This window comes from Rhea americana, unplaced genomic scaffold (assembly GCF_003343005.1).
Source record: "Rhea americana isolate MKP2758 unplaced genomic scaffold, rheAme1 scaffold_416, whole genome shotgun sequence".
Taxonomy (NCBI): Eukaryota; Metazoa; Chordata; class Aves; order Rheiformes; family Rheidae; genus Rhea; species Rhea americana.
Window position 1 is genome coordinate 138,666 of NW_028186553.1, and position 11,328 is coordinate 149,993.

The 11,328-nt window shown below is 60.3% G+C and overlaps 2 protein-coding genes across 5 annotated transcripts in view; both read left to right on the forward strand.

The window, feature by feature from the left end:
* The first annotated feature begins 307 nt into the window (after nucleotides 1-307).
* On the forward strand, nucleotides 308-11,199 carry TSPAN33 (tetraspanin 33). Of its 4 annotated transcripts, none has more exons than XM_085314932.1 (9): nucleotides 308-2,250; nucleotides 2,369-3,160; nucleotides 6,605-6,662; nucleotides 6,971-7,098; nucleotides 7,805-7,879; nucleotides 8,134-8,229; nucleotides 8,810-8,938; nucleotides 9,249-9,410; nucleotides 9,857-11,199. In XM_085314932.1, the coding sequence occupies exons 2-9, from the start codon at nucleotides 3,158-3,160 to the stop codon at nucleotides 9,956-9,958; spliced, it is 753 nt and encodes a 250-aa protein (XP_085171058.1). In that variant the 5' UTR covers nucleotides 308-2,250; nucleotides 2,369-3,157; the 3' UTR covers nucleotides 9,959-11,199. The 4 variants fall into 4 exon arrangements, with proteins under 4 accessions (XP_085171058.1, XP_085171059.1, XP_085171060.1 ...); XM_085314933.1 differs by having other exon boundaries at nucleotides 308-1,971; XM_085314934.1 differs by having other exon boundaries at nucleotides 308-5,874.
* The window catches only part of LOC146590241 (protein smoothened-like), a 121,945-nt gene continuing 121,296 nt past the window's right edge, over nucleotides 10,680-11,328 (forward strand). The window contains exon 1 of the mRNA XM_085314922.1: nucleotides 10,680-10,782. Coding sequence (XP_085171048.1) covers nucleotides 10,680-10,782 — 103 coding nt within the window. The remainder of the gene's footprint in view (nucleotides 10,783-11,328) is intronic.

Below are 11,328 nucleotides of genomic sequence, written 5' to 3' on the forward strand. Positions count from 1 at the left end.
GGGTCCACTCGTTTTGGGGGGGTTTGGGGCACCTTGACCCGTGGGGGCTCATTGGCCTGCGCTGACCTCAGGGGCTCGCGATGGTCTGGGGTCGCCCCTGCTTTGGGGTGGGGGAGGGCTCTGGGGGGGTCTGAGCCCCCATAATTCATGAGGGCTCATGGCCACCACGACCTCAGGGGCTCCCCATGGTTTGGGATCCCCCCCCTCCTTGGGTGGAGGGGCTCCCCCAACCCATAGGGGCTTACAGGGGTCTCCCCATGATCCAGGAGTCTGGGGCACCCCCTCCCCCCGTCCTGGGGCTCCTCTGTTCCTCCGGGGCTCACTGGGCCCCCCAAGTGTCAGGGCCCCCTCTTATACTGGGGACAGACTAGGGCCCCTGACCCATTAGGGTTCACGGGGGTCTAGTCATGATCTGGGGGACTGGGGGTCCCCTGACCCTGTGGGGCTGAACGGGGGCCCCATTCTGGGGGTTTGTCCCCACCCTAGAGCACACAGGCAGCCGTGCACAGCCCCAGGAGTGTCCCCAGTGGTGACTGTCCCCCTGCCCATCCTCCCCCCAGACCCTGCTTTTGAGGTACCTACTGCTCTGCTCCCCTGGTCTCGGGGGGGCAAGCAGCACTGGGATCTGCGCTTTACCCCCAAAAACATGCGGCGCCCTGGGGCTGGGAGCACTGGCATCCAGTTCGGGACAGTGCCATCCTTGGCTTGCCTCAGCACTGTCCCCCCTGCCCAGCGCTGTGGGGCAAAGGGGTGCTATGGGGAGCCCCCGTGGGCTTTTGAGGCATCTAGGGAGCCCTGAAAGAGGGAAGAGCATGTCCTCGCTGCCTTGCGTTGCCCTTCGAAAAAACCCAGCTGCAGAAAGGGAAGTGTGACTGTTTCCCCTGAAATGTGGGTGACGGCAGCACGGCAGAGTTAAAGTCTTCAGTCCCTTTTGCTGCATGGCTCCTTCTGTGCCGGGGAGGTATTGGTCGCTTTGCCTCTGCGTTGCCATCTAGTCTCATTTTCTAGTGTGTCCCAGGGACGAGGCAGGTCCCCCGGGCCGCAGGGATTGGAAACGCCGCTCCGGGCTGTCCTGCAGGACTGGATCTGCTGGGTGCCGGCAGCAGTCAGCACTTCGCGGTTTGCTTGCCCCCTGTGTTAGTCTGCAGGCTCAGGAAATGATTTTTTTCACATGCGTGTTGGCCTTTCCAAATGACTTTCCCTGGGGCATGTGTCGAGAGCTCCGTGCGGACGCTGCCAACTTCTCAGATGTGGCTGGCGCTGCTACGGGAACGATGTGCTGATGTTTCCATCGCAGCCCGGTGCGTTAACTCCAGGTGACCCTGGAGTTGGGGTGAGTTCAGAGACCCGGGGATGGGATTTCCGAACCCTGTGTTAGAGGCAGACACACACAGTCCTAGACGCTGGGGCGCACTGGAGGCAGCTGGTCTCTGCTGGGTTCACCTCTGGGTCTCCCACTCTCCAGGGGGCTGCAGCTTCTGGGGCCAGTGCTGGGCACGTGGGCATCAGGGGTCCGTGCTACCCCTGTGTCAAGGATGTTTTGCCACAGTGATAGATCGGAGCGGGGTTGTGGGCTGGAGCAGCAAACACCGGGGCTGCACAAGCTCAGTCTCGTTGCTGTGGCTGGGAACGGGCAGGGAGGAAAAAGCCTTTGCAAGGTCAAAGAGGGCCCTGCGGATGGTGTCTCAGGTCGTTGCTTGGATCCTAGCACCCTTGCTGGGTGCTGACAGGTCCCTGCAGGCACCTTTCCCTTGTGGATCAGCCTGACCAGCTGCACTCCTGCGAGTTTCCCAGCAAGATCTGTAGGTGCAGAGGGAACGGGAGCCGCAGCCAGCACGCCTGGGGTGTGAAAGGCTGCCTTGTTCCCCTGCCGCTCGCTGGGGTTGCGACGTGAGCCGGCGCCGCCTCGACCCTGGCGCCCCAGGATGCTGGAAACGGAGCACCCGGCTGATCCATTCGGAGCAGGGATGCGTAAGGAAGAGGCAGGATGAAGTGGAGGACAGCGAGGGCCGCAGGGGGGAGTGAGGCAGAGGCCCGGGCTGGCTGGCGCACGGCGCAGCTCGCTGCACGGCTCTGCACGCGCAGCCACGGCCAGATGCGTTACTGCGTTACCGATCGGGCACTTTCCTGTGCAGCATATCTTACACGTTAAGTTGTTGGCTCAATCTCTTCTCTCTTTTTCCTGTATTGGGAGGAGGAGAAAATAGGGAATGCCCTGCTATAGCAAAAGGCAAAGATAAAAGGGGGAAGGTAAGGTCCCAGGAGCAGCATGGCAGGCTGGGGCTTTCCTGCCACGTATCTGGGTTAGCCGAGGTGGGACTGGCAGCTGCAGCAGGGCTGTGGCATGTAACAACTTCTCTCTTCTCAGCTGGTGTGAGCAGATCCCTGGCCCTGAGCTACAAGTCGGTGATCTTTGCCAGATGAATGAGAAAGCCCTTGGCTTTGGTCCCTACTGTGCGGCTAATTGCATTACGGCACCTCCAGCAGCCTCTGGGGAAGGGCACGCCGCAGCCTCCAGACACAGATTACAGTGCTGTATATAGCCCCGGAGCAGCACCTGTGCTGAGCCCAGGCGTAATGAGCTCAGAGCAGAGGCCAGGAGCCGCCCTGGGAGAAACAGCCTGGGCCAGCCCAGCGCCGTGGACGTGACGTGCTCTCCTTGTGGCTGTAATGAGATCCGCTGGCGGAAGGAGGCTGGCTTGTGTCCGGAGAGGGATGCTGTGCCACGATTTCTCCTCCAGAGCAGGATGCCTGCTGGCAGGGCCCGCTCTGGATCCTTCGCAGCCGGCAGCCTCGGAGAGCCGCGAAGAGAAGCGCAGAGCTGCCGGTTCAGCCGTTAGTGCCGCGCTGGGTGCCTGAAATCGCCTGCCAGAGTCCAGCCAGAGAGGCACAGCATCTCCTGGGAAACCCTGCGCTAAGCCTGCCCAGGAGGGTCTCTGACGTCCCAAACGTGGGCTTTTCCGAGTGTCAGGTCCTAAGGCAGAGGTCTTTTGTACGGCACTTTGAACGGACTAAAGCAGCAGACAGGGCGAGTGGGTATCTGCTCTGCAGCTTGGGCAGCCAGGGTGGTGGTGATTATTAACTTCTCTGGAGGAGCGCCAAGAGGTGAAATCTCATCCTGGATCTGACCTGCCCCAGCCCTGGTGATAGGAGCACTATGGTCAGTGAAGTCTGATAGCTTAAGCTTCCCTCCCCCCCAGCGCATGGGTGCGGAAGGCGTCTGGTGAGGAGAACTGGGCTTTTACTACAAAAAATGCTGAAGCTCTGAGGACTTTATAAAGACCTAGCAACCCTGGAGAGGCTCTGGAGCACCTCACCTGAGCAGTGCCCATCTAAAGCAGAAAGCGGGGTCTCTGCATTTGCCTCCTGCAAACCTCCCCTTCTCCCTTGTGCTGCCTGACTTGCTTTTGCTTCCTTTTCGAAAGCCCTGACTCAACTGGTTGGGTTTCCTTCTCTGCTTTTCTTCCCCGTTCATCTGCTGCTGCTTCTCTTTCCCCTGTGCTGATTCTCCAAATTTGTCCCTCCTTGGGGTGTCTCACAGTGACTGTGGGGGCGGGGGATGTCCAGGGCTGCCTTGCTGCTCAGATCTTGGCTTTCTTTTTTCTTTTTAGTCACAGGACACTTGTTGCTTCCCCAAGAGCCTTTTTTGGGGGTGAGGATCCTCCATCCTCTCCAGTGCCCAGAACAGCAGGGTGCATAGTGGGGGCCAGGCCCTGGTCCCTGGCCCCACTGGGACACATTTGGCCGCATCCTGGCCAGATCTGTGTCGGCTCGACGGTTCCTCTTCCCTCAGTGTTACGCAGGGTGCTCTGTGCTGGGGCAGTCGCCTTCCGCCTGTTTTGGTTGAAATGGGGTGAAGTGCCTCCCGTAAGGGAGCTGCCGCCAGCTGGGCTGGGGGATGGTGCAGGAGCAGGCCCGATAAGTCCAGAGCTTTGCAAACCTCCCCTTGGAGAAAGAATAACCATCCTTCTTCGGGTGACAGATCCTCTGTGTGCCTTGGGTGCCAGTTAACACGCCTGTGAATCGGGCTGGTTGGAAATGCCGGGGCGCGTGGGAGAGCCCAGAGCTGCGAGCGGCTTGTGCCTACTGCTGAAACTGGATGATGGTCTCCGCGTTGTCCCAATGTCTCTGACCTGTCCCCTACATCTCCCATGAAGTGGTTCACTCACCGCTGGGTCCTGGCCAGGATCCTGGCACTGCTATCCTGCCCCAGCAAGCGGAGAGGCGTTTTATCCACAGCCCTGCCCCAACATGATACCGGTGTGTGGCTGGGGAGACTGAGGCCGTGGAGGGTGCTGCGGTGACCGAACGCAGCCTGCTGTTGCTCTGCACCCCACACCACTCTCCGACCTGGCCACTGCTGCAGGAGTGTGTGCCGGAGCTGGTGCTGGCCCTGGCTCGGTTACACCATTGTGTATGTCCCCTTGGCAGGACCTGGTTCTTGCAGATGCTCCAGCTCAGGTTTTCCCCCTCTGTTCAACCTCCTCAATTTGTGTTCACCGTTGAGGTTGGCAGGGACCTCTGGAGATCATCTGGTCCAACCTGCTGTTCCAGCTGGGTTACCTAGAGCAGGCTGTGCAGGACCCTGTCCAGTGAGGGTTTTGGGTATCTCCAAAGATGGAGACTCTACAGCCTCTGGGAAACTGCACTGTGAGGGTGGCTAAACACAGAAGTAGTATTTTTTTTTTCTTTTCAAGCGAAATTTCCTGTGTTCCAGTTTATGCCCATTGCCTCTCATCCTGTCATTGAGCACAGCTGAGAAGAGTCTGGCCATGTCTTCTTCACATCTCCCTTCACATATGTATAAACATTGGTAAGATCCCCCTGAGCCTTCTCTTCTTCAGGATCAACAGTCTGAGCTCTCTCAGCCTCTCCTCATATGAGAGATGCTCAGTTCCTTCATCTTTGTGGCCTTGCTGGACTTGCTCCAGCCAGTAGGTCCATGTCTTTCTTGTTCTGGATAGCTCAGGGTTGGACCAAGCACTCCAGAAGTGGCCTCAGTAGGGCAGAGTTGAGGGGAAGGTTCACCTCCCTCAACTTGCTGGCAGTGCTCTGCCTAATGCAACCCAAGGTGCCGTTGACCTTCTTTGCCACAAGAGTGCATTGCTGGCTCATGCTCAGCTTGGTGTCCACCAGAACTCCCCGGTCCTTCTCTGCAGAGCTGCTCTCCAGCAGCTGGTTGGCCCCCAGCCTGTCCTGATGCCTGGGGTTTTTCCTCCCCAAAGAAGGAGGAAACTTTGCCTTTCTCTATGTTGAACTTCACGAGGTTTCTCTCTGCCCATCTCTCCAGCCTGTTGAGGTCCCTCTGAACGGTAGCACAGCCATCTGCTGTATCAGCCATTCCTCCCAATTCTGTCTCATCTGCAGATTTGCTGAGGGTACATTCAGTCCCACCATCATTAGTGAAGTTTTAACAGATCTGGCCCCAGTATCAGCCCCTTGGGAACACCAGTAGTGACTAATCTTCAGCTGGAGCTTGTGCTACTCATCACAACTCGCTGAGTCCAGCAGTTTAACCAGGTTTCAATCCACCTCATCCATGACCGCTCAACCAGCTCCCACCTCATCAGTATGTCTGTGAGGGTGTTATACAGGAGACAGTGTCAGAAGGATTATCGAAGTTAAGATAAAAAACATCCGCTGCTCTCTCCATGTCCACCAAGCCCGTTGTCTTGCTGTAGAAGGCTGTCAGGTTTGTTAAGGACAGCCTCCCTTGGTACACCTATGTTGACTACTCCTGTTCACCTTCCTGTCCTTCATGTGCCTAGAAATGGCATCCAGCGTTAGTTGCCCCATCACCTTCCTAGGGATCAAGGTGAGGCTAACAAGCCAGAAGTTCTCTGGATCCTTGTCTCTGCTCTTCTTGATGATGAGGTGATGGTTGCTCTCTTCCAGTCCTCACGAGCCTTTCCCAATTGCTGTGACCTTTCAGGGGTAGTTGAAAGTGGCCTCAGCAGGGGATACGGGCCAGCTCCTGCAGAGAGGGTGGAAATTCCCCACAGAGGACCGTGGTAGGTCCTCTAAAGCTGGTGGTGTTCAGGGGGCACAGCGAGGCTCCTGGGTTTTTACACCTGTACCTCACTGATTTGCTGTTACATGGAAATCGCTTGAGATGCTCGGGGTGGCTGATGGCAGCTCTGAGAGGCCTCCGGGCAGGCGCTGGTTTCTATGTGGGCTGGGAGGAGGATGGCAAAGCGGGGCTGGTGCTGCTCTGCTCTGCTCTCAAACTGCTGCTCAGCTGCAAAACATCCCCTCCTCATCCTCTGCTTATTTTGGGGAGGTGGTTTTGCTTGTTTTAACCTGTTGCCCTATAAACTGACATTTTCTTGCACTCCAAAACCTCGTAGAAAGGAACCAGAACCTTTTTTTCTTCTCCCGGTAGAAAGCACCAGTCTCCTCAAAGGCTCTGTTTTGGTGGGATTTTTTTGTTGAAATTGGCATGTTTTGGGAGTTTATTGTGTCTGACATGCTTGGCCCCCTGGCTCCAGCCATCTCTAGTGGAGGAGGGCCGGTGGGGTGGCCGTGTACCCCTGCACCCAGGGGGACCTGTGGGACAGTGGTGCTGCCTGGCGGGTGACGTCCCCTCGTTTGTCCTGCTCCGCAGATGATCTCAATGGTGATGGTGGCGGTGGGAGTCTACGCCCGGCTGCTGAAACACGCGGGTGAGCCTGAGGGGCCGTGCGGGGAGTGGCGGAGGGGCAGCGCGGGCCATCCCGGGTCGGCATGACGATGGGGACGGAGCGTGCCTGTCCCCAGCGAGGAGGTCCCCTGCAGGGACTCTCCCCCTCCCCAGTCCCCTGCCAGGAGGGGAGCTGGTGTCCTGTGGGTGTTGTCTACAGCTTGTGGATCTGGGCAAAGCACCCGGGGCCCTTGTGGCCGACCCGGCTGGAGTAGCAGGCAGGGTGGTGGTTGCCCCCAGGAGGGGAGGAGGTTGTGGCCAGGGGCTCCTGCTCACAGCTCTTCCTGGCAGAGGCGGCGATGGCCTGCCTGGCTGTGGACCCTGCCATCCTGCTCATCGTGGTCGGCGTCCTCATGTTCCTCATCACCTTCTGTGGCTGCATCGGCTCCTTGCGGGAGAACATCTGCCTGCTGCAGACGGTGCGTACGCGGGGACGCCCGCCAGGGTTTCTGCCACCAGCGATGGCAGATCTGGAGTCTTGCTGGCTAGTGCAAGTCCCTCGTCCCTTGTTCTTGGTCCCCTGGGTGCATGTCCCTAATCCCGAAGGTGCTGTGGCTCCTGGGGGTGGGAGGCTCATGCTTAGAGCAGCACCCGGTCCCTGTGCTGCTCTGGGGAAGGTGCCGTCTCCTGGCAGAGGTGACCAGTCTGTGCTCACCCTGAGGAGAGTTTGTCACCCCTTCCAGCTGGTTCTCAGAGCTCATTTGTGCCTGGAGGTCGCTGCTGGAGAGAGATGCCCACAGCAGCTGCCTCCTGCTCCATGCACCCTAGCTGACGGATGCAGGCAGCGTCCAGAGACGGAGAATTTTGTCCCCGAGCCCTGGTCCTGGGGGAGACCTGTCCGTTTCCTCCAGTGCTCTTTGCGAACAGCCTCACCTGCCCTTCTGGGGTTCCCAAACCATCCCTCATTGCTGTGCCGGACATGCATGGTGCTGATCATTCCCAGCCCTGTTCACAGCTCTGCCATCCTGGGAGTGGGAATGTGCCCAGATCTCCCTCCCAGTGAGCACTGGGATGCCCGGATCAACCCCCCCCCCCTGTGAGTGCCAGGGTGCCCCAGCTCTGCACCATGCAACATGTTAGCGTCTCTCCCAGAGACACCTGTTGATGCTTTCCTCCTGCCCACAGTTCTCCGTCTGCCTGACCGTGGTCTTCCTCCTGCAGCTGGCAGCTGGTGTGCTGGGCTTCGTCTTCTCTGACAAGGTACAGTGGGGGCGGGCCAGTGGTGGGGAGCAGCAGTGACACGGGGTGAGCTGAGGTGAGGGGACCAGTCCATTGCATCTGCCCACTCTTGCTCAGGGACATGGGCATGGTTGTGTGGGGTGGGAGAGCACCCAGTCCCTGTATGGGCTGGGGTGAGACCATCTCCTCGGACTGGAGTTGGGACGATGGGTCTGAGCCCTGGGATCACGGGGTGCGGACATGGCCGATCCCATCCCTCCATCCCCACCTCGCAGGCGCGCGGGAAGGTGAGCGAGATCATCAACGGCGCCATCGTGCATTACCGGGATGACCTGGACCTGCAGAACCTCATTGACTTTGGGCAGAAGGAGGTGTGTGCGGTGACGTGCTGGGCAGGGGTCCCCCCTCCAATGGACAGGGACGTGTCCCTGGTGGTGGCTTGGGCCTGGGAGTCTTGTGCCACTCAGCTCTTCGGCGTCTCGCCTCTCTCCCTGTCGCTGGCCTATGTGGACATGCAGGGTCCTCAGGGCAGGGATGCAGGATGCCAGGTGGCTCTTCCCAAAAGAATTTGATACTAACCATGAAGCCCTAACTGGGGCCGACAGTGGTTGGGAAAACTGGCTTGAAAAGGAGAAAAAACTCTTAGTTTTTTGCTGCGGCTCTGTCAGAGCCGGTGTTTACGTAGGCCTGTAGAAACCATGGGTGTAGCACTGGGAGGGGATTTCTAGCCCCCGAGGAGAGCAGCAGGAGGGCTGCATGGATGAGGCCCTGCCACAGCTAATGGCACTGGCTGGAGGACGTTGGGCAGGGTTGGGAGCAGTGAGAATCCCCCGCAGCGTGTCGTGGCTCGGCGGTGCCCCTCGCCTGGCGCGGGCCGGCCCGGCTTCTCCTCCGCGAGCGGCCGAGCCGGGCCCGTTCCCCTGCGGAGCAGCCGCATGCCTTTTCCCGCAGTTCAGCTGCTGCGGGGGGGTCTCCTACAAGGACTGGTCCCAGAACATGTACTTCAACTGCACCGTTGACAACCCCAGCCGCGAGCGGTGCTCGGTGCCTTTCTCCTGCTGCCTCCAAGCCTCTGACGAGGTGAGAGCGTGTTCGGGCCCCGCGCCGGCGGTGGCCAGTCCCGATGGGGCTGCGGGTCCCTGCTGGCACTGCAGCTGGGAGAGCCTTGCCTGGCCCTGCCAAGGGGCTGGAGCCCTTGGGGAGCCCAGAGCGGGAGGGATGGGGGTGGCACAGGGTAGACACCAGGATGGCATGGAGGGGACGTGGACGAGGGCAGAGCTCCCAGCAGCTGCCGGTGGAGGGAGTCATGGTGCCCAGGACGAGCAGGGTTCACCCTGCAGCTCCTGCGCATCGTGTCCGCAGCACCTCTGTGTCCCGTGTCTCCTCCCAGGCTGTCATCAACACCATGTGCGGCCGGGGCATGCAGGCCATGAACTACCTGGAGGCCAGCGAGTTCATCTACACCAACGGCTGCATCGACAAGCTGGTCAACTGGATCCACAGCAACCTCTTCCTGCTGGGGGGCATCGCTCTGGGACTGGCCATCCCCCAGGTACCGGGGTGCCCTGCTCCCCACGGCCTGCCCTGGGCATCGCTGCATGTCCAGCATGCTCTGCAGCTACGTTTGCTGTCTGGTGCATCAGTGGTGCAGCACCTGGCTTCTAGGGTCATTTGGTGCATCCCTGAGATCCGGTGGAGAGAAGGGACCATCCCACAGCTGCCTCCAGATCCCCCTTCCCTGCTCAGCATGTCTTTGGTATTCTTAACGATGCATCTAATTGCATCCCCAAGATAAGGGCAAGGAGGGCATTGGGGCTGGTGGGTTAGGAACTTGGGCAGGATTTCAGGAGGGATAAACTTGGGCAAACGGAGGGCACATCCGTAGCTCGGGCCACGCGAACCGCTCGTAAGCACGGGAGCGGGTGATGCTGTGGGTGAGGAGGGCATCCCTCGGCCCCGGGTGGGCTGCGGCGCTCAGCGCCCTCTGCTCTCTCGCAGCTGGTGGGCATCCTGCTCTCTCAGATCCTCGTCAACCAGATCAAAGACCAGATCAAGCTGCAGCTCTACAATCAGCAGCACCGGGCAGATCCCTGGTACTGAGCCCCTGCGAGCCCAGTGCTTCCGTTGGGTGTGGAGGCTTCCCATGCCCACCCGCAGCCCAGCGGGCTGGTTGGACACGCTTGGGCGAAGAGGAGACCCGTCTTCCCGGCAGCTGTTGGCTTTGCCCTCTAGAGAGGGGCTCATCTCCTGGAGCAAGGTCAAACCTTTGTACCTCCCCTGTGGCCGGAGGTGGGAGAGTGGCCTCCTTCACTGGTGACTCTTGGACTTTGGGAGTCGCTTTGCTTGGGGTTATTTTCTTTAAAGCAGCCCGGCACTGGAGCGATTCGTTTCCAGGCTTTGCGGCACGGAGCTGCTGCAGCCGCTGCTGAGGGTGCCGAGAGCAGGGTTTGGCTGTGGACCTGTGCAGGGCCAGGGTTCATCGCGTTTCAGCCCCACTGGGCTCTGATGCTCCTCCGCTTCTGAGCGGAGGCTCCTGACCCCCACTTTAATTGGAGATCTGGGGGTGAGCAGTGAAGGGGAAGGTCTGGCTGGGTCCCCAGGAGGAGGGCGATGCCCGGGGCAGCCAGTCCTCACAGGGAGGGTTGTGGTTTCTCCATCACCTCCTCCAGGAAACCGTGGATCTGGAGGAAGAACTGATGGGCGATTTGCAGGGAGGACGGAGGCTTGAAGAGGTTGTGGATGCCCCAACCTGCGCACACGCCGGCTGCTACGCTGGGCAGGGGGACATGTGGGGACTTTGGGGGTGGGCTGCAGGCCCCAAATGCACAACCTCAGCCTCGGTGCCTTCAGCAGCCCGTGGGAGAGCCTGATGCCAGCCCCAGAGCCCGTGCTCCCTCATCCCTCCCTGCTGCTGCACCCGCTTCGTGAGCGTCTCCGGTGGCCCGCTCCTGCGTGCAGCCCCGAGCCTGTCCGCCCGTCCCGAGGGACCTGGCGGCGCAGGTCGCCCGTGAAGCAGGCGGCTTCGTGCTCGGCCGTGCTGCCTGCGTCGTGGTGCCCTCCTGATCCGCGCGCCGCGTGGGCCCGCGGCCTCCCTGCTGCCTTCAGCTCTGAGCAAGGCTGGCTCGAGGCAGAGGCGAGGCAGGGTCTGCGCCGTCGCTGGGCTCCCTCTCGGGGAGTCTGCCCGCCTCTGTACCTGGCTCGCCCTGTCCTGCGGCCGGGGCCGCGTCCCCCTCTCCTCCTGATGCCTGTAAACCCCCGCGCGGTGGTCCTGCGCTCTCATTAACTCGACCAGGACGTTTTTCCCTTTGCTTCCGCAGGGAATAAAGAGAGATGGGGCTGGAGGTGCGGAGCGCTCTGCCGCGGTGAGTTGGGGGTTGGCGCGGTGGGAGGCAGAGCTGCGCCGCGGGGGGGTGGGTGGGCTGAAGTGAGCTCGGGTTGGGAGGGGAAATGTTGGCCCTAAATCCCTCGGG